The sequence below is a fragment of the Maylandia zebra genome, linkage group LG19, assembly GCF_041146795.1.
Source record: "Maylandia zebra isolate NMK-2024a linkage group LG19, Mzebra_GT3a, whole genome shotgun sequence".
NCBI classification, from domain to species: Eukaryota; Metazoa; Chordata; class Actinopteri; order Cichliformes; family Cichlidae; genus Maylandia; species Maylandia zebra.
This window is the reverse complement of record NC_135185.1, coordinates 10,852,261-10,879,339: the sequence shown is the minus strand read 5'-3', so window position 1 is coordinate 10,879,339 and position 27,079 is coordinate 10,852,261. Positions and strand designations below refer to the sequence as shown.

The following is a 27,079-nucleotide window of genomic DNA, read 5'->3' as shown; positions in this document are numbered from 1 at the left end:
TTAGCACTGTTAGCCGTAGCAGACAGATCCTCTCTCCTGGCCTTGTGCCCAGTGAACAGAGTGGAGGACAACGCGAGAGGATTTCACATTATTTCTAGACAAAACAAGCTTTGAGACTCAGAATGAGTTATCCTTCTTGTTTTCTGTTCTGCTGCACGTTTGTCTTAGTCAGAAGCAGACTGCTGTGAAGCTACGCTGGCTGTGGAGATTGCATGGATAGAGAATGGTGCACACACAGCGCTACAATGCCTGCTTTATGCCACAGCATGATGTCACCACACTGTCATCTGTCCTTGTGCACAGTAGTGAGCTGAAGATGTCCAGTAAATAGCTCAGCTTTGTTTGACAGAAACTGTCACCTCTGGATAAAAGCTGCACATCAGACAGGAACCCTGTGCTGCTCAGGAATGTAACGCCTCTTATGTTCATGCAGGTCCAAAGGTCTCCTGCCTCAGCATGCTAATAAGGACCAAAATGTGTGGCTGATAATTGCTGTTTGAGACAGAAGTGCAACACTGACCTGTGCCTCTGCATGATAACCTGCCTGGGTTTTAATTTACAGCAGCACATATTTCACATCCTGGAGCGTTAAAGTGAGTTTTTGATAGTCTGCTCGTGTAATGCATTCTGAATGTATTTGAAACCAAAGAAATGAGTTCAAATCTAAGCTGAATCCTGCTTTGCATGAACTTTGCTTTAGCTGCAAAGCTCCACAGCTTCTGTTTTCCTCGTGGACACGCAGCAGGGTGTGATGTGTCCATTACAATTGTAGCACAGGCTGTGCATACCATGGCATCACACACACACACACACACACACACACACACACACACACACGCAGCATTAGCATATGACAATGCCGGGCACACGTAAACACACGCCAGCATCAGCTCTCCCTGGGAGCTCTACAAGTGTTTCCTTTGTTTTCTCTCACTCTTCATTTGTCTGAATTCGCTTTGGTTCAGAATCAGATGTTGATACAAAAGGTAGCAGACCGTGACAACACAGCCACGCTGCTGTCTGCCGCTTTAAGTAACATTGAATAACAAGTGGTTGGTCTTTTGTGGACCGACTGGCTCACATATGCTGACCTAGAAATGCCAAACTCGGTCTCTTTTTTTCTGTTGTATGAGCCTCCTTGAACTGACTGTAACGACATTTGTCCTTTTCTCCTGTAGGAATGTGCGTTGGTGTAACTGAGCCTCTGCGTGCTGATGTCTGAAGAGCTTTAGCAGGAGAAGAGCAGTAAGCATGGACATGGAAGACTTTCCTCCCCCACCTCCTGAAAGTAAAGTCAACAAATCCTCGTACTTCATATGTGATTTGCATGTGTCCGCTTCCTCGATGCTTAAACTGGTAAACATGGTGGAAAGTGTTGTTTTCATGGGCCGGTTAGCTCAGTTGGTCAGTTCAATTCTATGTACATAGTGCCAAATCACAACAACAGGCCCTACAAAACCTGAGCAATCAAAACTCCCTATGAGCAAGCATTCGGTGACTGTGGGAAGAAAAAACTCCATTTTAACAGGCTCATGGAGGGGCGGGGCTATCTGCTGCAACTGGGTGAGGGGAGGGGAGATGAGGGACAGGACAATAGACACACTGAGGAAGAGAGCTGAGTTGAAGAATCATCCACTTCCTATTAGCGCCTCGTCCTGAAAGACCACCGTCTTGTTTTGCTCTTTTCTTTCGTTGTACATGTACAATGACAATAGACATGCTACTCTATTCTGTAAGAAGATGGTTTGAAAGGCAGGTGGGTGGAGCTTCTATATAAAGGATATCCTTTCTCTCTGACATCATCCAAATCCAACGAGGAAAAAGAAGAGTTTGGCTCACAGGGATCATTAAAAAATTCCACAGCTGTCATAGTTTATAAATGTGTATACGTATGACAGAAAATGAACAAAAACGTCCACTTTAACCAAAATGAGGAAACTTTGTTTCACAGAGGTTGCAGGTGTTGGTCAGCTGATCACTTCTGCAGGTCATCGTAAGGTTAGATGATTTTCTCAGAGGTTGATGAAGCTGTGCAGCTCGAGTCAACAGCGCAGATTCCTCTCCTCCGCTCATCCACCGCTGTAGCGTGCGTGGGCGGAGGAATGAGGGAGTAAGGAGAGTAAAATGTGCTGCGCTACTGTGAATAGCAGACAATGTGCTTCAGTATGAGGCAGAATACTGATGCAGCAGCGCGCACAGGGGCACACAAAGCCTCCGGGGTAGACGCAGGCCAGAGAAATCCTTCGTCTCCAGCTGGCCGCTCGCTCGATTTGTTGCTGAGGCGAAACAGAAGCAGTGAGTCATTTAAGCAGACCGTTATGGAGCTGAGGGGTCCTCAGAACAACATCCATATTGTCAGCGTGAACAGCTCGCCTCCTTGCCACATTTGCATATATATATATATATATATATATATATATATATATATATATATATATATATATATATATATATATATATATATATATATATATATATATATATATATATATATAATTTATTAGGGGTGCAACGATACTCGTATCGATATTGAACTGTTCGATACAGTGCTTTCGGTTCGGTATGCATATGTATGGAACAATACAAAATTTTTAATTTATTTTATCAACTTTCCTTCTGACGATGCTGTCTGTGTTGAGAATAGCGGATAGTATAGCTTTTATTTTGGAAAGAGACATTTCTCTGTAATAAACTCTCTTTTCCAAAGATGAGTGATTCCTCAATCAGATACAGGGCTCGCAAAATCGCTAGCCCGACGTCCCGGGGCTAGCGATTTTTCCAGTCGGGCTACCAAAATCTATCTCTGCCCTGCCCGTCGGCCTATCGTAGGAAGGAAAAAATATATGTCAATGCTTTTGCATTCTTTCGGAAATGTAGCTGGGTAATTATGTCATTGGCATCGGTGAGCCACTGTCAATATGTGACATATTGAAATCGCGTTTGAATTTGTGCACCAATTCCTCTGACATAGTCTTATTAATCGTTAGCTTACTACGCAAACATGACAAGTGAAATCTCCCGCAGCAAGCTTAAACATGTGAGAGGTTGATCGCGCAGAGAATCGCTGAGCTTATGTGAGTGCGTGTGTAAAAGCAGCAGGATATATATTTCAGTTCTGCTGAGCCAAATAAGACAGGTCAGGGTGAAGAAGTGACAGCCAAAGAAAAGCTTACCACAAAACGGAAAAGTTATGACAAATCAGACTATAAGGCAAAAAGAAAGTGCAGCTTTATGGTTTCATGGACAAAAGAATTTCTGTGGCTGCAATATGACGAGCTATATAACCAGGGCTGCACATAAGTGGTCCGCAGGTGCGCATTCGCTGTCAAAATAAAAAACGCGCACAAGATAAGAAGTTGCAACGCGTGTTTGCATACATAAGATTTTCAGGAGGAGGACAGACATTTGTTTAGAACTCTTAAAGATGTCGAAGAAGCTCCTTTAAGCAATTACTGTGATGTTCCTCCACCTCCAAAGAAATGTCAGGAGTCCGAACCACAAAAGAAGCACGTATTCTCGGAAAAGTAGTTGCAGGAGGTGAGCTGGCTTCAAACAAATGATGAACGCACAGAGATGTGGTGCGGAATGTGCCGTGAAAATTTAATAAATGACAAATTAAAAAGGCATGAACATTTTTTTTGTATCGAAAAAATATCGAACCGTGACACCAAAGTATCGAACCGAACTGTGAATTTTGTGTATCGTTGCACCCCTAATATATATATATCTCAACTTTGTAGTCTTATATTTTTATAACACTACAAAGTTGAAAGAAACTCTTCAAAGTGGAGATTTTATTTCCCTTTAAGAGCTGAAAGTAGACGTTAGATGATAATCGTGTGTGTGCACAGTCTGTAAGTAAGCTGTTCTGACATGCACAGCCACTCACCGAGCCAGCTATCAATGACCTCCTCGGCCCACAGTTACAGATGTACTATTGAATGGCCATCTGTGATTATTGCTCTGGCAAAATCCAATCAAACGAACTCTGTTGTGACACTGTCGAGTGTTTCACCAAAGTGCCGATTACTGCAGTTTTTAGCATGTGATCATGCATCCTACATCCCAGTGTTTCCAAAGGCTGTCCGTGCTTTATCACGGCGTCCCACAGCATTCAGCTCCACCGATGGAAACGGGCAGATAGCATCTCTGTTCCCATGCTTGTTCTTTGCACTTCTGTTTTCATGAGCCGTGGGTGGAGATGGACACGGGTTGACAAAGTTGAGCGGGAACATTAATCACAGGCTGTTCTCTCTCACACTGAGGAGGTGGAACGACTACCTGTCAGAGCCTGATTCACAGCTGTGTGCACCAAAGTTAGGGTTCAGCCCGTTAGCTGGCCACTAGCCTGGAGGTGAATGTGGTTAATTAGATGGTGACTGTGTGTAAGCAGTAACTATACAATGATCAAAGAAGTATGTGTAAATGTTGGGACTTCAAACATGACAGCAAAGAATAAAAACTGTGGCGGTGGGATCGAACCAGTGACCTTTCGATCTTCAGTCTAACGCGCACCCAGCTGAGCTATTTCGGCCTCTGGTGCTGTCGGGGGGCCTCACCGTGTCACACAGGAGACCGTGCTCTGTTTTCTTTGGGACCCCGTTCGGGATATGAGACAGAAAATCAAACTCTACACTGAGAGTGAACGGAGCCGTGCTGGCTGTGACGAGACGTGTGAGTGATCACAAAGAATCTGTGGTATTTGAGAGAAACTGTGATAGTGGGAGAAAATATGATTCTCAGAAACCCTTCACGATGTTGGCTCTGATAGAAGCAGAGCCCCATACAAGCTCTGTAAAGCCTATTTATAGTATTACCTCATATCTCCACCAGCACTGACTTCTGAAATAAAAATACTCTTGTTTTTTTTTTTTACTGCAATCCCACAAACTGTCTGTATCCATGTTGGAGCTGAAGCCTGCTAATGAAGGCTGAGCATTCCTAAACCAGGAATAATGCACAAACTCAGGCTGTAGCCCTCGCTGAAGGGAGTAACAGCTCTCTTTCCTGCTGGCCTAATTGCAGTGTGGAAACTGGAAAGATATTTGTAGTTCCCTTCCTGTCTCCTGTCAGCTGAGCGCTCTGATGTGAATGCCTTTGAATGCTAGCTGTGCGTTGGAACCCCCCAGTTTGTTTTTGCTGTAAAACCAGTGCATGTGCTGCTTCGGTGCCAGTCCCCAATGCCGACGCTTGTGCAATAAAGTCAAGCCCATCCTTAATTAGAAGTCTGTATGTGGCTCAGTCCTGCAGATTTCAAATGCCACCCAGAGCGCATCTGTGTCTGTGTCCTCAGCCTCTTTTTCCAGAGCTGCAGCACCACCCATGATGCTACAGATGTTAAAGCAGCGCTTTAAGTATCGTTACTATTATCATGCAGTCAAAAAGTGTTTAGCTGATTGTGGTAAACTCATAATTAGTGTGTCTGTCACCTCAGAGTTTTGCACTACATGATAAGATAATAAAGCAATAGCTATTATTCTCTAAATCTAACTAAAATCCAACACCTGGCACATCTGGAACCTGTCCAGTGTTGGCAGGTGACATCTCTTTTGCAGATGAAGATGAGGGGGAACCCTTCGATTTTGACGACATCCCCGAGGCTGCCTGCCCGCCGCCCGCGCTCCCCGTCAGTAGGGATCAGAACAAGGACAGCACTGTGAACAGCCAACGCTCGGACCTCTTCCCCACTGCGGACCCCCCGGTGCCTTCCTCCGCAGCTCCATCATCAGCAGATGGAACAGTTGCCACAGCAGGTGGCGCAGCTTCAGAAGCTGAAGGGACATCTGCTGCTGAGGGGACTGATGACAGGGAGAATGATTTGCCTCCGCCTCCGCTCCCTCCTCTGGATGATGACACGGAGACACATCCTGCAGCAACAGGTATGCAGTCCAGAAGTGCTGGCCTTTCCTTAGGACAGAGAGTCCTTCCAACTAAAGTTGTGTTTGGAAATCAGTTAAGTGCAAACAATGCCTCGAGTGTGTGTTTTGTTTTTTGGCAGTGACAAAGGTTCTCTGCATTGCCCTGTCATGTTGTGCGTACCCTATCTGGCTCTGCTCACGCCCCTTCAGCTCCAGCGCGAGTGAGATCGTAAAGTGGGGCAGTCTGTCTCTCTGGTGACACCTTGTATATCTGGCTGCCTGTAGCTGGAGATGTTCTGGCTTTTATCACTGAAGGGCACGACAGCAGCAGCAGCGGTCTGGCTGGGCTCTGTTTATTCTCAGTCATTCTGAAATATGATGAGATGTTCCCACTGCACTACACTTCACCGTTTGAGCATCGTTTGCACTCGTGAGAGATGCAAGATCCACATACATGCAGAAGTCTTCTAGCGTAGACGCTACGTGATGTTCCCCCATTCAGGTTTTCATACTTTCAGCACTGCTCACTGCTGCACAATGCCACTGCAGCTTTAACCAAAGCTGCATAAAAGTAGCACCAAATCACAGCAGCAGTCAAGATTTTAGAAACGTGTCCCCAGTGTGAACATCTAAGCTGTTTCAGGTTGGACTGGAATTTTCCCACAACAGAGATGCAAAATAACAAATGTCCAGTGAGCAGCAGTTAAATGGAAACATGGGACTTTCATAGTCTGAGTGCTCAAAGTGCTTTCTTACCTTTTAATCTAACCGATGCAGGAACTATGGATCAAAGCACCAACCCTTCATAGCTCTTCCTCCTGAGCCTCAGCTGCTCCTCTGTAAGTTGAGAAAAAGCCTTGTTGATTCCAGAGGTCAGAGGAGATTGGCCAGGCTGCCTCGAGCTGATAGGAAGGCAGCGGTAACCACAAATAACTACTGATTATACCTGAGGTATGCAGAAGAGCACCTCTGAAACAGCAACACGTCAAACGTCGAAGCAGATGGGCTACAGAAGGCCACACCGGGTGGCTCTCCTGTCAGCTAAGGACAGGAAACTGAGGCCACCGTTCACACAGGCTCACCAATAAAAGATTTCCTGTTCTGATGAGTCTCCGTGTCTGCTGTGACTTTCAGAACAGGAAATCTAATGAAAGCATGGATCCATCCTGCCTTCTATGAGCGGCTGGGGGGAAATTTTCTCGGCACACTTTGGGCCCCGTCGTGCCAAACGAGCATCGTCTGAACACCACATCTTACCGGAGTGTAGATCATGGCTGTGCCTTTGTGAGCACAGAGACCACATCACGTCTCAAAGCTCAGATCGTCTCAAACTGGTTTCTTGAACATGACGATGAGTTCGCCGTACTCAAACGGACTCCACAGTCACCAGATCTCAATCCACCTTTAGGATGTGGTGGCCATGAATCTCTGAGGAATGTTTCCAGCAGTTTGTTGAAGATTTAAGGCAGTTCTGAAGGAGAAATGGGTCTAACAGAGTATTTAAATAATGAATAATGTTTATATGAATAACTGAGAGACACCAAAATAATCAGACAGCTATGAAAAAGTAAGATTTCATTCATTAAAAGGTTTTTAATGCTCATTTCTAATGTGTGCAGTAGTCGAGTTTATATAGGCAAATAAATATAATAATTTGAGGCCATCTTTGTCTAAATGTAACTGTATTTGTAACTATATTTGTAACTGTCAGCTAACTGTATGATCTTTCCTTCAGCAGTCAGTGAAGGCCAGAAAGTATCTGTCAGCGATGCTCGTGCTCCACACGTTGCCCCCGGTTCCTCCTCCCAGGGCAAAGTCAACCCCTACTCTGTGATTGACATCACTTCCTTCCAGCAGCAGCAGCTTGACCAGCAGCACAGACCCGCCTCTCCCACCCCCTCGCCCACGGAGCCCAAAGAACGAGAGGCAGACGGCCAGGATCCTCCCGGCAGCCCTGCTGGCATCGCTTCGGGATACTCGGTGCCTGTCCCGTGTGGCTATGCGACCCCCTCTGGAGTACCGCTCATCACCCCAGCTTACACCACACCTGTCATCATTCGACACCTCTCCGTGGATGAAGATGGTAAATGAAACGAGCACCAGGGGAAACCCGGAGGAGACTTTAATAAACGCTGCTAAATTAAGAGCGAATGCTTCCGAGTTAAAGCAAATGTTTATCAAATTATATCCATAACTGAATCTTCCCTAGCAGTGAAGTTGTTTTTTAATCCCTTTTTCCCTGCTCTCACTCACGGATGCACAGCTATGACACGTAAACGCGGTCCCGGCTGCTGCGATCCCCCCGGCCTTTCTTCTTTCTCTTGTTTTTCCTAAAGCCTTGCCACAAGGAAGTAGGGTCTAAATTTAGCGCTCCCCAAAGATCCGTGCTGGCTGTAAGGATTTTCCGGTTTCCCTAAAATCTTGCAGTAACTGAGCCCAAGCTTGTGGCCTGGCAGTCCCAGGAGCCTAATTACACTGTAATTATCTAAACAAGGTCACACCATGTTGAAATACTTGTGCTTTTTAGATGTTACAAAGCCAGAGAGTGCAACCATGATATTCATTTGTGCAGTTTTTTGATGAATGCACACAGTACGGGCCTTTTGCTGAAGTTATGACATCTTCCAAGGAAAACAGAAGCACGCAGAAGGAATTTCAATTAGACACATATGTTAGATGAAGTTTTGTGGAAGCACATTTACTCTAAAACATATCCAGGTTAAATTATCCGTGGAATTATCAGTGACCCCTGGTGGCACGTGTGGAAAAGCTTTGCAGTTCTGTGATGTGCTGTTTGGAATGTTTGATTGGGGAAAATAATTCCTGCAGGATTCACACCACAGTTCATTTTCCCTGCAGTGATGCTGGTTGGGACTGGGAACGCCTCAGCTGACAGGTGAGTCACATGCGAGCCGTTTGTGCTCATCACAGAGTGCATCGACAGCAACGTCGGGGACATGTTACATTGAAAATGTGTTTTTATGTGTTCTCCAAGTGTTTTCAGTGAAGAGTATCCACCTATCAGAGAAGAGGATGCTTTGGCAAAATGGGCAGCAGATCCTGCCAACACCGCATGGATGGAAAGTAAGGAAACAATTCCGAGTAAGGTCAAAGTTACCGCGGTGCTGCTGCGGTGTCATCTCTCTGCGTTTGCTTCTGCGCAGTCACGACATGCCCGCAGGGTGCTCTCATCTTTTTAAAATGTTCTTATGACACAACTGGATTCCCGGAGACTTCCTTCCCCGTTCGTTTGAGGAAGCACAGCCTTGCGTTTGCCTGTCTTCTAGCTCTCTCCCTGCATCGCATCCTGGCTGTCGCGTTACTGGATCGGTTACCTGGTGTGTAAAAACCGTGCACGTGTCTTTTCAGATCCACATGAGGTGATTTATGATGATGTGCCCAGAGAAAACTCCGACTCCAACACAGGTTTGTGAACTATACTTTATTTTTCTCATTCCACACATTCAGTTTCAAGCTTCCTGTTTTTGATCCCGTCCACTTTCGCTTCTTTCTTCTCGTTTAAAAGTCACCGTTTGACTTTATTTAGGCTCAAAAACTCCTGTTTGACTTGTTTATTGACTTTAATGTCACTAATCAATGCTAATTAGATATTTTGATGAGATGAGTGTTGCATTCAGTGAAGCTTGGGACTTCTCACGTGTTCGTTTGCATCATGAAACTTCAAGTTCATTTAAGGTCATAGCCAGACTGTAGTATTTCTGAGTATCACTGCGAGTCGCTCTCATTCGTACAGATCCAGATGAGATGATCTACGACGATGTGGAGCTCGGCGAGGAGGGCGGCTGCAACAGCTCCCTCGACAACGGCTGGAGCTCCAGCGAGTTTGAAAGCTACGACGAAGCCAGCGACGGGGAAGGTCGGCCTGAGAACGGCCTGCCCCACGCCTTCATGAGAGGGAAGCCGCCCCAGAGGAAGACTCATGTGTGTATAAGGATTACTTTTCTCGTCAGCACGTTAAACATGCAGCTCAGGATAGCGGGGATAACGCAGCGTGTCTTTCATACAGTTTATGAAAGTGTCTTTTTTACTGTGCTTATTCTTTCCAGTTTACAGCGATGCACACTCGTGCATTCGATGCAGCCCATTCGCTTCTCCTAGTCGTCTTCCTGCACGCTGTGATGATTTGCCTCGTGGTTTTGACACTTCAAAATCACTTTATTTAAAAAACCACCACGTCGACACGAAGGCGAGCGTGGTGGGACTCCTGCTCATTCCCAGTCTGTGTAACCAGTAACGCTTGCTTTGCTTTTGTTTAGCTCTCTCAAGATCTGACACGCTTGAAAGAACACTATGAGAAAAAGATGAAAGATCTAATGGCAAACACAGTGGGAACGGTAGAGCTGCAGCAGTTAAAACAGAAACACGAGCAGAAGGTAAACTGGCTGAGGCTCACCTCATGTGTTTGTACTAGATAAAGTAGTCCCAGCCCTTCACACTCAGTCTGGCTACCTCCACTCTGGGCGTCCTGCTTCTGACTTGGTACCTTCATCCTGCTGTGACGTGAATGAACTTGTGGTGGTGGTGATGGTGGGAGTGCGAGCAGTTCCTTTGCATCCCTTTCTGCCACGTCGACCTGTCTCATTGAATGTTCGTGCGTCGGACGTCCGAAAGGACACATTTAAAGTAACACGTGTTTATTCTTCAGCAAACTGAGACACCAGCAACCGTGTCTCCCAAGCATTTGAACCTTTGTGTTCCATTGTACAGACTGCGATGTCTGTGACATTTAAACCTCGATCTCGCATTATGTTCTTAAAAGCACCACGTTGCTTTTAGCTGATGTCCCAGTTTCTGTCTCCTGTGGTCGCCTCTGCTCTTCTGTCGTCTTGTGTTACGCATTCTGTTCATCCCTCCTCTAACACTGCTCCTGTAGATCGGTTCAGCTCTTCTTTAGCCGTAGGTTTAGACAGACTAAACCAAACCTGGACTAAAAAGGACTCTTCAAATCCTAGTAATGGTGCATTCTGTCTCATCCAAGATGCAAAAGCTGGTGAAGGCTGCCAAGGAAGGAACCAAAGATGGACTGGAGAAAACCAAAGCTGCAGTGAAGAAGGGACGCTCCTTCATCAAAACCAAGTCTTTCTGTCAGGGTTTGTGCTGCTTAAGTTACACTAAAATACACAATTACCTAGGAGTTCAAATCTCATTGACCTCAGCCTCAAGGTCAGAGGTCAGGTTTTCTGAAAATCTTGTAAATGTGGTCACTTGGTGCTTCTAGGAGGCTGAGTCATAGCGTTTTGCTCTTCAGGTGGACTTTAGTGCTTTACTTCCTGTTGTTTCGAATCTTTTAGAGAAGTCGGCCTGTTTTGAGGATGAGGAGTCTGGACTCTTCATCGAGGTGGACTGTTTCAATGTTGAGCCAGTACTGTGTCCAGCACCGGAGGCTCTGTCACAGCAGCAGGTTTGTAACTTTCCCAACTCTAACCTAATCCAGTTATGCTTAACTCTGTGAAATCGCTGGTGAAGGAAACCTGTGTTTGATCCACAGCTGGTCAGAAGATGCATCCTGGGATCTATTTTGGAGAGCGAGAAGAATTATCTCGATTCTCTCAAGAGGATTTTAGAGGTATGCGAGTACAGCTGCGGTGATTGGCGCTTTGGTTCTTAAGTGCATCTTATTACAGTTTGTATTGTCTCCTTCGTCAGCAATACGAGAAGCCCCTGTCGCAGATCGAGCCCAGACTGCTGAGTGACAGGAAACTGAAGATGACTTTCTATCGCGTGCGTGAAATCCTGCAGTGCCACTTCCTGTTCCAGATCGCCCTGGCGAGCCGCGTGGCGGAGTGGGACAGCCTGGAGATGATTGGGGATGTCTTTGTGGCGTCGGTAAGCTCGTGCCATCTTACTTCCTGTCAGACGTCTCACGGAGATATCTAAAGCCTGTCATGTGACACGCCACAGTTCAAATAATAAAACCACAGGATTTCACATTAAAAGCTTTATTTGGACCTGAAGTATTTATAGAGTAAAACAAAAAAAATGTCACCTCATAGGCAAGTTTGAACATTGAAGAGATTCATTTTTTTTACCTAAATAACACTGGAGCTAAAGTTCTCACTGCTGTGCCACTCAGCGGTTAAAAAAGCGATAAAAGCCCTCAGAGGGAGCGTCTTCTGTCCCGCACGCTGAAAGGATGACGTCTGAGTCTCGCTTTGCCCATCAGCCAACACTCAGGAGATTCAGTCTGGACAAACTGATGGACAAAACACTGAAAATCCGTTTTCAGCAGCAGACCAGCATCAATCGTTTTCAGTATTCCTATAAATAGTTCTCCGTCTGATGGAACTTTTACCGCTTATTGGTGAACATGACTTAGACAGAAAAGCTTTTTATGTAAATCTTTATGTAACATAACTATATCACACAGCTCTTTGCTTGTGAGCATGAGCATTATTAGACCTAATTTATAAAAAGCATATTTACACCTTATTAAAGCACCATAGACAAGTTAAAGTGAATTCACATTTTTAATGGTACTGCTGCTGTGGTCTGCATCTTTATAGAGGTTTGGATGATGTCATTTCCTGTAACTGAAGCACATGATGCAGTAAGTAACCCCTGTGTTTATGTGCAGTTCTCTAAGTCCATGGTGCTGGACGCCTATCGCGAGTATGTGAATAACTTCAGCACTGCGATGGCAGTCGTGAGGAAGACGTGCGCCTCCAAACCAGCATTCCTGGAATTCCTCAAGGTTTGAGACCAACACACTAATGTCAAATATTAATCTTACAGGACAGAGTGGAAGTTTGTTTCTCATTAAACTGTCTCATTATTTTGTTGCTGTGCATTTGAATAAAAAAAGCTGTTTTGCTATATATCTGATATCAAATGCAGCTGTTCACATTAAAACAGATTGGTATATTGATTTTCTTACAAAATGAAAGTCTTTACACCAATTGGCCATCTTGTCGCCGACAGCATCGTCAGGAAACCAGCAGTGACCGAATGACTCTGTACGGCCTGATGATGAAGCCTATCCAGAGATTCCCTCAGTTCATTTTGCTGCTGCAGGTATAGTTCACTCTTATTTTCACCTCCTTCACAGTAAAATGCAATGTGCAGCAGGCAGTGTTGTTCATGTGTTCACCAGCAGAGGGAGTGCCGCATTCATAAACCCAGCACTTTGTTTTTCAAAGCTGCGGCTCAAAGCGAGGCAGGGGAATTGCTCTGAAGAGACCTGCTTTCCTCGTCTCTTTTAATCCTGCTTCCCGTTGCCCCGGCATATTTACTATTAATGTCTGCTGCAGGAAAATATCAGTGAAAATGTGGAACACTGGGCCGCTTTCTTTCTTTTTTACACCAGTTTAATAGCAATCAAGACAGCTTGATAATTCGTAGAAGGGCTCTCCATCGATTCTTAAATCTTTAGGATGAATTATGAGGATGTGTGTTATATGTAGAAAGATGGAGTGGGGCAGAACAGGGCTCGGCTGGTATTAGTTGTTGAAAACGGGGTGAAAAAGCATCAAACTGGTGTCTTTTTTCTCTCGTCTTCATCAGGACATGTTGAAGAACACACCAGTGGGTCACCCGGACCGCCTGCCCCTGCAGATGGCCCTGACCGAACTGGAGACTCTGGCTGAGAAGCTCAATGAAAAGAAGAGAGAAGCCGACCAGCGCTGCGAGATCCGTCACATCGCAAAGGCCATGAACGAGCGCTACCTCAACAAGGTCTGCACGTTTCTGCGCCGAACCAAAAGTCTACTGATCGGTGGAGACTTTGCTTTTGGCTGATTTATTTTTTAGCATATGCTGTGGCATTTCTCTCAGTCCCAGTGTGGGCAGCCATCAGACACTGGAGCTTCTCTCCTGACTGAATACCTTATTTTTAGTGCATGGCTTAGCACAGCGTTTGCACAAAAACACCAGCTTTCCCCAAGGTATAATTATTCGACTGTCTTCAGCCACCCACTCTGGCATCTGTGCACAGGCGTGTTTACAGGATGGCCTGGATGGGGCAGGCTGTGAGTTCCCTGTAGCCTGGATAATCTCAGAGTCGCTGCATTACTCTTATCCAAAGTGAGAGGATGCAAGAGTGAAATGAGCCATTAATGCCAAATGAAATACGAGGACTCTTAGTCTTTGCTTGTTCTGTATTCCTTCTCCGAGCTGGGTTTTTGTTTAGCGTCTTCAGAGCATTAATGTAGCATATCATCTCTGTCATCAGCTTCTAAGTAACGGCAGCCGCTACTTGATCCGCTCAGACGACATGGTGGAAACGGTCTACAACGAGCGTGGGGAAATCATCAAAACCAAGGAGCGACGCCTGTTCCTGCTCAACGATGTGCTCATGTGTGCCACGCCCAACATCCGGTGAGGGAGACCACAACCCACAAAGTTACATACCTGTGTGAGAATCGGGGGGTTTCATATCAAAGCGTTTTCATCGCTCGTTTCTTTTTCAGATTTCAGGATGGCAGCGGCAGTGGCAGCGGAAGCGTAACACTTGACCAGAAGTTCCTTCTGAAGTGGAGCGTGCCTCTGAGCTTCGTGGAGGTGCTTGAGTTCGGGTCCAGCGAAGACATGGCCGACACCGGCCGCTTCCCTCCTCCTCATTCGGGCGAGAAAGTGGTGATCAGCGCCAAGCCAAGTACGACGCAGTTTCACAGTCAGGGATTTTGTGTCTGCTCGCCCGTCACCTTATTTGTGTCTCTGTTTGGCACAAATCTAGTAACTCATTAGTTTAGTGGATCGTACGGTATCAGCAGTTGAGGGTCGGTCCTCTGACATGAGGAACTGCATCTGCTTCGACTTCCTTAGACCGAGTTGAAAACTGTCACCGTTTCTTAAAAACATCAGTGGAAATATTTATTTCCCAGCCAGCACATGTGTGTTTTTTCCCCTCTGCAGTCCTCAGCTTTGCTGGCTGCCGGTCGGGTGATTTCAGTCTTTCCAGTAGGTTCCCCGTCACACACAGCTGCTCGGCCACTTTAAAAGGCCCAGACCAGACAAACAGCAGGCCTAAAAACAGCGTCGCATTCTGCGGTCGCAGCGCTGCACTTTTTATTTCAGGATTCGATCTGTGTTTAAATTTGCCGGGTGTCTGCTGCAATGCTTTGATTACGTATTTTCCCTGGTTTGTCCAAAGTTTGAAGAATTCAAGCAGAGGTCAAAGGCTGGTTCCTTCAGCGCTGTAATTACTGCCGCTGATTACACACTGCGCTCCGGAGCTCACTGACTCTCCACTTTTCTCAAATACTTTGATATAACAGTCAGACTTTTCCTGCTAGTGGTCACACTGTCATCGATCTCTGATCCACACCTGCTGCCCACCAGCTACTTAAACACCTTCTTCTTTTCTCTACCTGCTATTTATGTGCTTTTACTTTTTCCCTGAGTGTAAGCTGCATTCAGCGAGCGCTCCACTGTTTCACATCATCTGCCTCCCATGGAGAGTCCAGCATGTTAACAGATGATGGGGCTGTTCTTGCAGACAGAATCAGATGTAATGGAACTTAATGTTGAGATTATCTACATTACTTAACATTAATACATCAGAGTTTCCTCGCTGTGATGCACTTAGTCTGGAAATAACTTGGTGTGTGTGTGTGTGTGTGTGTGTGTGTGTGTGTGTGTGTGTGTGTGTGTGTGTGTGTGTGTGTGTGTGTGTGTGTGTGTGTGTGTGTGTGTGTGTGTGTGCATCATCCAGGAACTTTTAACAAGTGGAAACAATTGTTTTCTCAGCCCCGTGTGTGCAGCCAAAAATCCGCTCGCAGACCAGCCTGCAGTGAAGGCAACGCAGGGACTCTCCAGCTATGATGTCATCGTTTTCATGTCTCTCTGCTTAAGTCATCTCTTCCCTACGCTGCACTGCAATTAGACCACCGTGCACACCGGTCATTTGGAGTTGTTTTCCTGCGGCTCTCACGGCCGGTGTGTCATTTGTAGATATTGTGTTTGTTTTTAGGAAGCGTGTAATTGCTGGGGTGACTGTCCTGCTTCTGAAGATGCTCCTGGGCCGGTTTTGTTAGAAAAATCTGGGCAGTTGGTGCTCTCACAAAGAGCCATTCACGAGGTTGGACCCAGTTTGAAATGGGTTACACAGAGCCAGTCTAGTCTGTGGGAATGGTCGCTGCTGTGATGGGGTTATATTCTTGCCTGGGCCTTATTACTTCTGCTAGTAAATACACGTAATAAACAGCAAGTAATGGTACTGATGGTGTGAGAAAGTTAGCACAGAGACCAGTCATATGCAGGTTATAGGGCTTCTTAGCAATAACAATAAAAACAAAGACATTTAAATCATGTAGAAATGTTAATGTTTCAATGATGAAGGTTTATTCCTGTCCCGACCTGCATTCAGCCTCCTGGTCACAGTGTTTAAAGAGACACATGAGCCGTGCAGCTGCCTTAGACGAGCCTGGAACAACAAGAAGCAGTTTCTACTTTGAATAAATTCTGATAAAACTTCAAACCTTTTGTTGTGTTTGCAGACAGAAAGACACCCACGCACAGACGCTACCAAAACCAGAAACACTCCAAGAGCAAATTCCTCATCTGATATCATGATTGTTTCAAGTAAATAAACATGTGAAATATATTTTGGGATCACTGCGATTGAATTGGAGGTCATGCAAACATCAGTGAAACCAAAAACCAATATAGTCTACAGGAGGCCCAGCAGTAGTGCTCACGCATGTGTAAAGATGGCTGTATTTGAACAGCCTCATGCAGGCAAACTCGGAGGGAAACGTTTCAGAGTAACTCTTACAGAGACCACCAACGAACTGGTCATGTACAAACAGGGGTAAGATTTCCCCCGAACGCCCAGTCGTGAGGGAGCCGGGCCGGGTTACCATGGAGCTGCAGTCGGAGTCAGACTTTGTGACTATTGTACGAGAGTATGAAAGAGGAGAGAAGAATAACAGACGCAAACAGAGCTGAAGGCATTCTGGATCTCCCAGAGTTGCAGTTTAACTCTTTGTTCGCTGCAGACCTTCACACGCAGACTTAGCAAGTGTTTTCCTCTTGCTCTCTGCTGCAAGTGCTGTTCTTCATGGGCAGATCAGCTGACTGACGGAGAGCGATGGAGGCCGGTGCCCTGACAGACCTTTAATCCGGTCTGTGCTGCAGTGTTTTTTCCATAGATGCAGAACTGCAACAGTTGCTGTAACATCACGTTGGATTACTAGCTTCCACAAGGGGCAGACAGGAAGCTGGAAACCTGTTTCCGCCCACATAGAGCAGGTACAGGTGGGAGGAACAGAGAGGATGATTTACACTGACATGCATCAACAAACAGCATTTGATGTTTGTCCCCTGAAAGCTAACGCTGGCTGGTTCACAGGGGTGAGAATTACTGCCACGCCTGCAGAGCTGTCACTGTCCATGTGGGAGGACAACTGCTTATCTAATCACCCTGACTTTGCTCATTCAGCTTCCTCTGAGCCATGCTGTCTGTCCGTTTGTAATACTTTAATTTGGGATTGTAGTCACTGCTGCTCTTTTGCTACTGTATGAGCCATTATTACACTTTTATTACATTTGATTTGATGTGAATCAACCGCCTGAAAATGTGTTTCTGTGTAGATAAACTGTACATGGGCCCCGGTCAGCTGTACCAAGACCTGCAGAACCTAATCCATGATCTCAGCCTGGTCAACCAGATCTCCACCATGATTGGCAGCCTCAAGGGAAACTACCAGGTACTCCGCTGCATGATATAGTTAATTATGTCTAAAATAGAGTCAGTCTGAGAAAAATCTGGGTCTCAGAGGTAAAGTCCCGACATTTTAGGTAAAATCAAACTGAACATGAGTCTAAAACATGGGAGCTTTTTGGGATTTCCTGTCTATTAATACTCTTGGAAGGTTGTGAGAGTTGACACACACTAATGTTCTTTTAATGGATGTACCTAGGGACCTAAAATCATATTCATGAAGCCTCCTCTCACATGTCCACAAGGACCAGTTTGCTCTGTGTTTGTATGATGCTGTAAAATGTGCCTTTGTGGGCAGTTTGTCTGAGGAGGATGAGGAGTCTCCTGCATCCTGGTTTGTACTGTTCAAACCTGTCATATCGTGTAGCTGCGCATACACACAAGCCTGCCTGTGCTCGTGGGGTGTAAGCAGGTGTGTAAGTAAGTAAAATGTATTTATAAAGCACATTTCACAGATAAAAATCACAAAGTGCTTCACAATAAAATCAGAAATACAAATAAAATAATATAAAACAGTGAAAAAATAAATTAAAAGCTCGTTTGTATAAAAACATCTGCAGCTGCTTTTTAAAGGAGTCAACGGCACGGAGTCCCACAGCCTCGGTGCCTGAAAAGCTCGATCCCCACGTGTTTTAAACCCAGTACGAGGGACCACCAGTAACCTTTGACCTGACGACCTGAGTGCTCGAGATGTAGCATGAGGTTTCAGCAGGTCAGAGATGTACTGGGGAGCTTCACCGTGCAGAGCTCTAAAAGTTACAACTAAAATTTTAAAATGCACCCTAAAATTTACCCAATGAAGAGAAGCCAAAACTGGAGCAATGTGTGACCTCTTGTTTGTACCAGTTAAAAGTCTTGCTGCTGCATTCTGTACAGTCTGAAGGCAATCCAGAGCTGGTTTGTTGAGACACGTAAAAAGACCGTTACAATAATCCAAACGAGAAGACATAAAAGCATGAATCATCTCAAGGTCTGCCTTTGACACCAGTCTGAGTTTAGAAATGTTTCTTAGATGATAAAAACAGTTCTGGACAAGTTTTTTAGAGTGTTTCTCAAGAACTGTCAAATATAACACCCAAGTTTCTGAGACGCGACTGAAATGAAGGGTCTAAAAAACTGATACTGCTTAATTTCTGAGAGCATGTGATCAGGTGCAACAATCAAGGTTTCTGTTTTATCTGCATTTAACTGGAGGAAACTGTCATTTAACCATTGTTTGATCTCAGACAGACAATTATTTAAACACGACAATTTATAAAACTCAGAAGCTTTGAAAGAACAGTATAACTGAATGTCATCAGCATAGAGATGATAAGAAATATTATTGTAACGTCTGATAATTTGGCCTATGGTAAATGGCCTGCATTTGTATAGCGCTTTTCTAGTCCCTAAGGACCCCAAAGCGCTTCACACTACATTCAGTCATTCACCCATTCACACACACATTCACACACTGGCGATGGCAAGCTACATTGTAGCCACAGCTGCCCTGGGGCGCACTGACAGAGGCGAGGATATACAGCAAAAAGTGAATAGGACCTAAAACAGATCCTTGAGGTGCCCCAGAAGGCAGAACTGATGTTTCCGACAGCACATGATTCATACAGACAGTAAAGGATCTCTCAGATAGCTGCGACATAAACCATTTAAAACAACACCAGTAATCCCAAACAAGTCCTTCAGCCTATTTATCAGGATGCTGTGATCAACAATATCAAAAGCAGAGCTGAGATCCAGCAGAACCAGAACGGTGTACTCTCCTGACTCTGCTGCCATCAGTGTCACCACACGCTTTAAGCAAAGCGGTTTCAGTGGAGTGTAATGTGCAGAAACCAGACTGGAAAATGTCCAGAACATTGTTCTTCTCCAAAACGTTAAGTTGTTCTGCAACTGTTTCTTCCAAGGTCTTTGACACCAACGGTCATTTTGATATTGGCCTGTAACTGCTTGGTCCAAATTTGGTTTCTTTAATATTGGTTCAACAATAGCTTGTTTAAAATAGCTGGAAACTGAGCCAGTATAAAGAGAAGTATTCATTATTTCCAGAATACAGAGGTCAATAGAGTCAAACACACCAATGAAAAATGATGGAGGACGTACATCAAGGTGGCTTGAAGTCAGTTTCACATGACCAAGCAGACACTGATGTCCTGTAAGGTAACAGGAGTAACAGAGGAGCAGGTATCAGCAGCGTGTCAGTGTGATACTGGGAGGATGATGGAGAAATATTTGACCTGACAGCAGCGACCTTATTAACAAAAGTCATTACAATCAGATGTAGTATAGACTGTGTGTGTCTCTGTGTGTGTACTTGTTTAGACATCTTTGTGGGGACCACAAATTGGAATGTTATTGTACTTATGGGGACAAAATGCCGTCCCCACGAGTTTGAAGCCATTTTTGAGACTCAAAATGTTTTGGACACTGATGCAAAGGGAAAGGAGAGAAAGTCTGATATTTGTGAGCACGGCTAAAAACAAACTTCTAAATGTTGAGGCTTCTCTTAATTAGAAGTGTTTACCAAAATTCTTCTCGTGTCAAGTCTCGATGTCACTTCAGGGTTTTCCTGATTTTCCTGTCGTAGAATCTTATTCTTGGCCTGTTTGTGCAGATGCTTAGTATGCGAGCTAATCTGTGCCGCTGTAATAATTTATGAGACATTAAGCCAGAGACAACATTTGTAGACGTGTTGATTCATCCAAAGCATTTTATTTAGCAAACTAATGATAATAACTTGGCCGCTGCAACAAGCGTCGAAAACTGGAAGTCTCCTCGAGCGCGTCGACGAGAATTAGAAAGTAGATGTGTCAAAAGTTGCATAAGTAATAGCTCTGTGTTAGAGCGCATTAGAGTGACAGCTGTTTTCTATTTTGGCTTCAGTCAATGCAGATAACAGTATTAGCAGCGGATTCTCTTAGGAATAGCTTTCATTTGAACTTGAATCGCACTAATGGCTCTAAATAAATGCTGTTATGATTTATTGATGACGTGATACTCTGAGGTGGATTCGTTTACCTCCATGGCCCATTGTTATTCCCATTCCTTCTCCCTCTTAAATCTTTTTCCATTCCTCTGCCTTTGTCTCTCTGTTTCTCCTCTCTCCGTTATTCTTTTCTGCAGAATGTAAATCCCACCGTGGCCCAAGACTGGGTATCAGGACTCCAGAGGCTGATACTGAAGAAGGAGGAGGAGATCAGGGCAGCTGACCGGTGTAGGATCCAGCTCCAGCTGCCTGGCAAACAAGACAAGTTTGTGCTTTTCTCACATTTTTAGCTTCAGGCTTCAATGTCTCGATCCTCCTCACCCCCCCAGGAGTTCATGTTTATCCTAGGTTTGCCTTTATCCCCCTTTACCCTGCTTTCCCCGTCTGCCCCCCCAATCTCTGGATGTATTTCGAGCCTGTTTGGATAAACAGGTTTCTGCACCAGCTCTAATCTGAGGCATGAATCACAGCAGTGGAAATGTGCATCAGTGCTAGCAGTCACAGTCTGCCCAGCTGCTGCTGAATACAAACGCTCATCTCATACGTCTACACGCCGTCTTATAGTCTGCACGTGGCCTCCCAAGGGTGCACCTTGTTTTGGCTTTTTCACATTCCCTGTGAGCGTAACTGTTTTCTGGCTCGCCCTCTCGCTTTCTCCCGACTACATTTAGCCGGTGAGATTATCCATGGGTATGTTTGGAAAGGCAGCTGTAGCTCTCTAATCCCTCCCCTCGTTTCTCAGAAACACGTCTCAGCATCAGGCACTGACAGCAGTGAGCCCTCCACCCGCACACAGCAAGAATATATATAAATGTATAATGTGCGCACCAGATCCTTACAGAAGTGATCATTGGTATTGATTTCCACTGCGTTCCTCTCGCTCTGTCCTCGTGTCAGCGCTCAGTAATCAGGCAGACGTCGTTCAAGCCTGACGCGGGCCTTCTCCTGTGATGCAGGCGGTGTTTAAGTGCAGTGCTTCTGCTCAGTTGCTCTGTTTGCAGGAATATTCAAACATTAAAGTGCCGCTTAGAGGAATGTAAATGCACGTGATCGAGGACAATCTCGCTAAAACATCTCTGAAGGTTTTTGGGCACAAATCGGATGTTATCTTGTTATCTCTGTCTGCAGACCGACACTTTAACATCTTCCTTTTTTTCATCGGCTGATCCCTTTATGGGTCGCCACAGAGCATCAACTTCCTCCATCTCACCCCGGCCCTACCATCCTCCTCTGTCACACCACCCCTCTGCATGTCCTCCTTCACTACATCCATCATCCTCCTCTGAGGTCTTCCTCTTTTCCTCCTGCCTGCAGCTCCGTCTTCATCATCCCTGTCAAATACATCCACCCTTCTCCCTCTGCACATGTCCGAACCTGAGCCAACTGCTGTTGGGATTTGACGCTATGTAAATAAAATTGAAAAAATCGAGTAATAATTTTTTTATTCATGCGTGTTTTGGTCGTCTCTGTTTGCAGGGCGGGGAAGCCGACCTACTTCAGTGCAGTGTTCAATACCCTCAGCCCAGCCATCAAACAGTCATGGATCAGCAACTTGCAGATGGCGAAGCTGGCTCTCGGTACAGTACACCTGCTCTCTCTTACTTTTTTTTATTCTTTCTGCATCTATACATGATGATCATTCATTTTATTAATCGTAAATATTAGATATGCAATGTTAAATCTGTTTTATAAATTACTGCCTAGTAGTTGCTCAGATATATTAGAGCGAGGAAGCTGTGTCACAGTTCCTTATGCTCACTGCGTGGTTCACATCATTGAAGTGTGTGTGTGTGTGTGTGTGTGTGTGTGTGTGTGTGTCAGAGGAGGACAATGTGCAGGGCTGGTTCTTTGCAGAGGATGATGGAAATCAAATGAAGAAGCAGAAACACCCCCTGCTGCTTCGACAAATGCCCGTGGTCATGTCCAAACTGCAGGAGTTTAAGGTGAGGCGCTTTGTTTTCTTTCCCCTTCGATCATCTGCGCAGCGACTCGGTGGATCAGTTGGTTCGAGCTGTGTCACAATGATGCCACATAACTGTGGCAGGTGTAGTTCACAGGTACCACAGGCCACACTGAAGTAATACGGTGTTTCTTGCAGCGCTGGCTAAAATAATCTCACCTGACCGAATGGATTAGAGGTCGTTTTATTTTGGTCGTGTTAGTTCACTCAGTGAAAAATAGCACACTGCATGTGATTGTGGTGTTCACTGATTTGCTGCTGGTGTGAAAATAGCAGTTAATCTTTTCATTTATCTATAAATATGTGATATTGCAGCAAGAGTAGAAAATGAAGCTAAAAAGTTGTAGCTTGTAAACGTTCATACCTTCTGACTTAGTCTTCAGTGTCAGGGCTCAGTTTGGATGCAACAGCCAATAAGGTGGAAGAATCACTCAAAGTATGAGTTCACCTTCTTAATATTATAAAAACACTTTACCTGGTGTTGTCTGTCATTGATTGACCAGCTGGATCAATAATACTGTAAATACATGATTATCTGCTCAGGAAGCAGACACATAAATCCCTCTGTGTGAGTCAACTTGAGAAATTAGCTCAAAGATGTCATGACTGGTTTTTTCCCACTGTGGTGGAACAACGCTGTGGTCGTCATTTTGAAACACAGTTTTCCTGTTTTGAAGAATTCCTCTGCAGCGTCATCAGATTTATTTAAACTTCTCTTACTACAATTCAACTGCTCAGAGCAAAGTTTAATTACACTTGACTTGTGATGAATTTTTGGTGGGAAAAAGCAGTAATCTGGGACGTCTAATTCACCGCTCACACACCGCGACGCCGTCACAGACGGCCGTGTGGCAGGCAGGATTTGGACACAAATGCTGGACACGGGAGACAGGAAATGAACGCTGCTCTCAACAAAACACAACACAAAGGCTGGCCAGAAACAAGGAATCCAAAATCCAGGGACACGCACAGCGATGAGGGATGAGGGCAGACCGGAGACACCTGGGAGGACGGCTGAGCCTCACCGAGAGAACGAAAAAGGAAACTAAACCCAAAGCAGACAAAAGACTAACAAACGGGAAGCAACTGAATTTGGGAAAAGAAATGCAGATTTGACACAGAGAGCACAGGAGGGTGGGAAAAATCTCAGGACGATACGAAGCTTTTTGAGTTCCAAGTTTTCTCGTATGTTGATGTCATTTTGTATCATGTTTTATGTTGTTGTTCACTTTGTTAACCGTGAGTTTATTCTATAGTGTCTACATTGTTCTGTTTAGCACCTTGATTATTAGATTCCCTGTGTGTGTGTCTCTGTGTGTGTCTCTGTGTGTCTCTGTGTGTGTGTCTCTGTGTGTGTGTCTCTGTGTGTCTCTGTGTTTGTGTCTCTGTGTGTCTCTGTGTGTGTGTGTCTCTGTGTGTCTCTGTGTGTGTGTGTCTCTGTGTGTCTGTGTGTGTGTGTGTGTGTGTGTGTGTCTCTGTGTGTCTCTGTGTGTGTGTGTCTCTGTGTGTCTGTGTGTGTGTGTGTGTGTGTGTGTGTCTCTGTGTATGTGTCTGTGTGTGTGTGTGTGTGTGTCTGTGTGTCTGTGTGTGTGTGTCTCTGTGTGTGTCTCTCTCTGTGTTTCTCTCTGTGTGTGTCTCTGTGTGTGTCTCTCTCTGTGTTTCTCTCTGTGTGTGTCTCTGTCTGTGTGTCTCTGTGTGTCTCTGTGTCTCTGTGTGTGTGTGTCTGTCTGTGTGTGTCTCTGTGTCTGTCTGTGTGTGTCTCTGTCTGTGTGTGTGTGTGTGTGTGTGTGTGTGTGTGTCTCTGTGTCTGTCTGTGTGTGTCTCTGTCTGTGTGTGTGTGTGTGTGTGTGTGTGTGTGTGTGTGTGTGTGTGTGTCTGTCTGTGTGTGTGTGTGTGTGTGTGTCTGTCTGTGTGTGTGTGTGTGTCTGTCTGTGTGTGTGTCTCTGTGTGTGTGTCTCTGTCTGTGTGTGTCTCTGTCTGTGTGTGTGTCTCTCTCTGTCTGTGTGTCTCTGTGGTGTGAGGTTTTGTTTCCCCTTCATGTTCCACCGTTTCCTGTTTTATTGTGAAAGTCTCGTGTTTCCATGTTCCGTGTGTTTAGTTCCGCTTCCCCTGCAGCGTCATGCTAATCCGTGTCAGCTGTGTTCCCCGTGTGTTCTCGCTTCCCTTGTTATCCTGTATATGTCAGCGTGGTTGTGTTTCTCGGTGTGTCCCAGTGTGTTTTTGTATGATTTTCCATTCAGCTAATAAAGCTGTGTTTTTTACACAGCCAGCTCATGACAAACACACTTTTTAAATGAACATGTCCTTACTCTTCAACACGTTCACGCTTGTTCTCAGGAGGACCTCGCGGAGACTGTCAAGTCATTTCTTTGTGAACGTGTCAGATAAACTCTGGTGTTTTTTCCTGTTCTGTGGCAGGTGGAGTGTGCTGTCCACAACCCGGAGCCCCACATCAACACAGACAGCACAGCAGACACTCCAGTGGTGGGACATGGATGTGTCTGGGTGAGACGCTTTGTTATGCACAATCCAGAAATGAAGTCATGAGTTAGCTTACCTAACCTACGACTGCACGCCAGGGTGGATGGAGGCTGAGCCGCGAACTGAAACTTGAGTGCTGCAGCACAAAGTCGCGTTAAGTGTGTCTCAGCTTGTGTTGCCAAATGGTCCTCCAGTCGTCTTATCTCCAGCAGGTGACAGTTTTTAACTTCGTCTCTGTGAGTCTGACTCTTAGGCCTGGCACAGAGCTTTGTCCACTATAATGCGTCAGCACAGCAGATGGTGGGTTTTTGCTGTGTGTGTCTTAAAACGTCTTCTTGAGAAAGACAATCTGGCTTTCAAAGTTATGACGTCAGTACTGAAGTTTTCTCCCGAAAGCAAACAATGGCTCTGCTAACCATGATAATCACAGCGAACGCAGCCTTTGCTCTGGCAGATATATAAACAGGGTGAGGTAATTAAACTGTTACTACAATAATCTGTAGTAAAGACTTTTAGATTTCAGGACTTCAACATGTTTTCCTCAGTACATTCAAACTGTCCTCGGCCGTATATTCTGCTGAACTACTGGGAGACTATTTTTAGTAAGCAGCTCTGCCAGAACTGGGCCAAATCATGTTCCTGCTAATAGCTTTGCACAGTTCAAGATGAAACAGATCATCTGTTAAACTGTAAGGTCTCTTTATCTTGGTCCAGGTTGCGAGTTGCACCAACCAGATGGGACAGATTGCCATAGTGGCCATGCAGAACTCCAGCCCTAAGGTGACCGAGTGTTTCAACGTGGAGTCCCGGATTCTCTGCATGGCGTACGTCCCAGCTGAGCAACGCGAGGAGAACGGCGAAAACGTCCCTGACGATAACCAAGTGTCCTCGGCGAAGGCCAGCGATGCCCCCAGCGTCTGCCTGGGCATGGAGGAGGGGAGGTGCAGATGCTTACAGAGTGAACTCACAAAGACGTGTCCCAGAATTGCATCGTGGAATATGATTATTCATATAATGTTATCTTTTTTAGCATCATTGTGTACAAGAGCAGCCAGCGGTCTAAGAAGGTGCGTCTACAGCATTTCTTCACCCCAGACAAGTCCACTGTCACCAGCCTGGTGTACAGGAAGCAGTGCCTGTACGCTGGGCTGGTCAGCGGCTCCGTGGCAATCTACTCCAGATCAAAAGGTGTGTGTTTCACCTGTCCTGGGGCGGGACTTCTCAAATTGTGTAAAACTTTGTTCACTGATACTTCTAAGTAGCTGTAAATGGATTTGGTGATGGCTGAATGTGACGTTTGTGCAAGACCTGCAGTTTGTGACTCAGTTTTGAATAACAGCACCGTGGAGACTCGGTGGCGAGGAAATCCCGGGGTAACTGTGAGGCTTGAGGTCAGAGGTCAGGGTCTCCTCTGCTGTACGTTGAGATTCTGTTTCCATTTGCTTGGTAGTCTTGGAGAAAGCTGTCTGTTTTCCAGCAGTGACCTATTTAACGTCTTCCCTCGCTGACGAGCAGCGACGAGCTGCTCTCTTCCCACAGCTTTGCACGTTCTCTCTTTTGTTCCGTCTCTTCTTGGCTTGCATAGCGGTGCAAACAGAGGGAGCATGAGCTTCTTTCTAATTCTGTCTGTTTCTTTCACATCAGATAGAGAATGAGTACAAATTTAGGCCCAACGGGAGGAACAGTCCTTGTGCTTCTTGGCTGCCAAATGTACGTGTGGGTATCACTGTACTGAGGCGTGTTTGATTCACCTCTGTGACTCAGTCGCTGCCCTGCATCGACCCAAACGACAGTAAACTCTTGCTGTTTTCTTGTGCTTGTGTGCACTGAGATAGAAGCAGTGATAGAAAGATTATGGATGATGGCCCGAGGACAGGAAACACGAGGAAAGCTATTCTCGCTGCCATGCTGCAGTTTCCCTGGAAGAAACACTCGGCGTGTGTGTGTAACTGCTCAGGAATTTCTTTTTTTGACTCCTCATTAGACTTTGTTTTCGTACGCAGCCGTTTCCCTTCGTTGTCCTCGCGTCAGTTACCAGGATGATGGTGCGCTGCCTGTTAGCGTTCATCGCCTCCTGTGTGTTAAAATGAATTCCCAGAAGCAAAGCCAGGCCCTCA

General features: G+C 45.5%; 1 protein-coding gene across 3 annotated transcripts in view; it reads left to right on the top strand.

The window, feature by feature from the left end:
* Positions 1-27,079, top strand: part of arhgef10 (Rho guanine nucleotide exchange factor (GEF) 10) — a 50,176-nt gene that overhangs the window by 5,576 nt on the left and 17,521 nt on the right. The window contains exons 2-25 of one of the 3 annotated variants that reach the window (XM_023153848.3): positions 1,179-1,288; positions 5,529-5,879; positions 7,597-7,941; positions 8,718-8,754; positions 8,854-8,942; positions 9,228-9,284; positions 9,613-9,800; positions 10,136-10,252; positions 10,858-10,969; positions 11,171-11,280; positions 11,368-11,445; positions 11,526-11,705; positions 12,454-12,570; positions 12,798-12,890; positions 13,380-13,550; positions 14,047-14,192; positions 14,285-14,469; positions 17,409-17,524; positions 20,659-20,786; positions 21,998-22,098; positions 22,343-22,464; positions 24,900-24,986; positions 25,677-25,903; positions 25,993-26,150. In XM_023153848.3, the coding sequence (XP_023009616.3) occupies positions 1,252-1,288; positions 5,529-5,879; positions 7,597-7,941; positions 8,718-8,754; positions 8,854-8,942; positions 9,228-9,284; positions 9,613-9,800; positions 10,136-10,252; positions 10,858-10,969; positions 11,171-11,280; positions 11,368-11,445; positions 11,526-11,705; positions 12,454-12,570; positions 12,798-12,890; positions 13,380-13,550; positions 14,047-14,192; positions 14,285-14,469; positions 17,409-17,524; positions 20,659-20,786; positions 21,998-22,098; positions 22,343-22,464; positions 24,900-24,986; positions 25,677-25,903; positions 25,993-26,150 (3,352 nt within the window). In that variant the 5' untranslated portion in view covers positions 1,179-1,251. Of the gene's footprint in view, positions 1-1,178; positions 1,289-5,528; positions 5,880-7,593; positions 7,942-8,717; positions 8,755-8,853; positions 8,943-9,227; positions 9,285-9,612; positions 9,801-10,135; positions 10,253-10,857; positions 10,970-11,170; positions 11,281-11,367; positions 11,446-11,525; positions 11,706-12,453; positions 12,571-12,797; positions 12,891-13,379; positions 13,551-14,046; positions 14,193-14,284; positions 14,470-17,408; positions 17,525-20,658; positions 20,787-21,997; positions 22,099-22,342; positions 22,465-24,899; positions 24,987-25,676; positions 25,904-25,992; positions 26,151-27,079 lie in introns of all 3 variants that reach the window. The other 2 variants (XM_004566501.6, XM_014410611.4) reach the window with 2 other exon arrangements.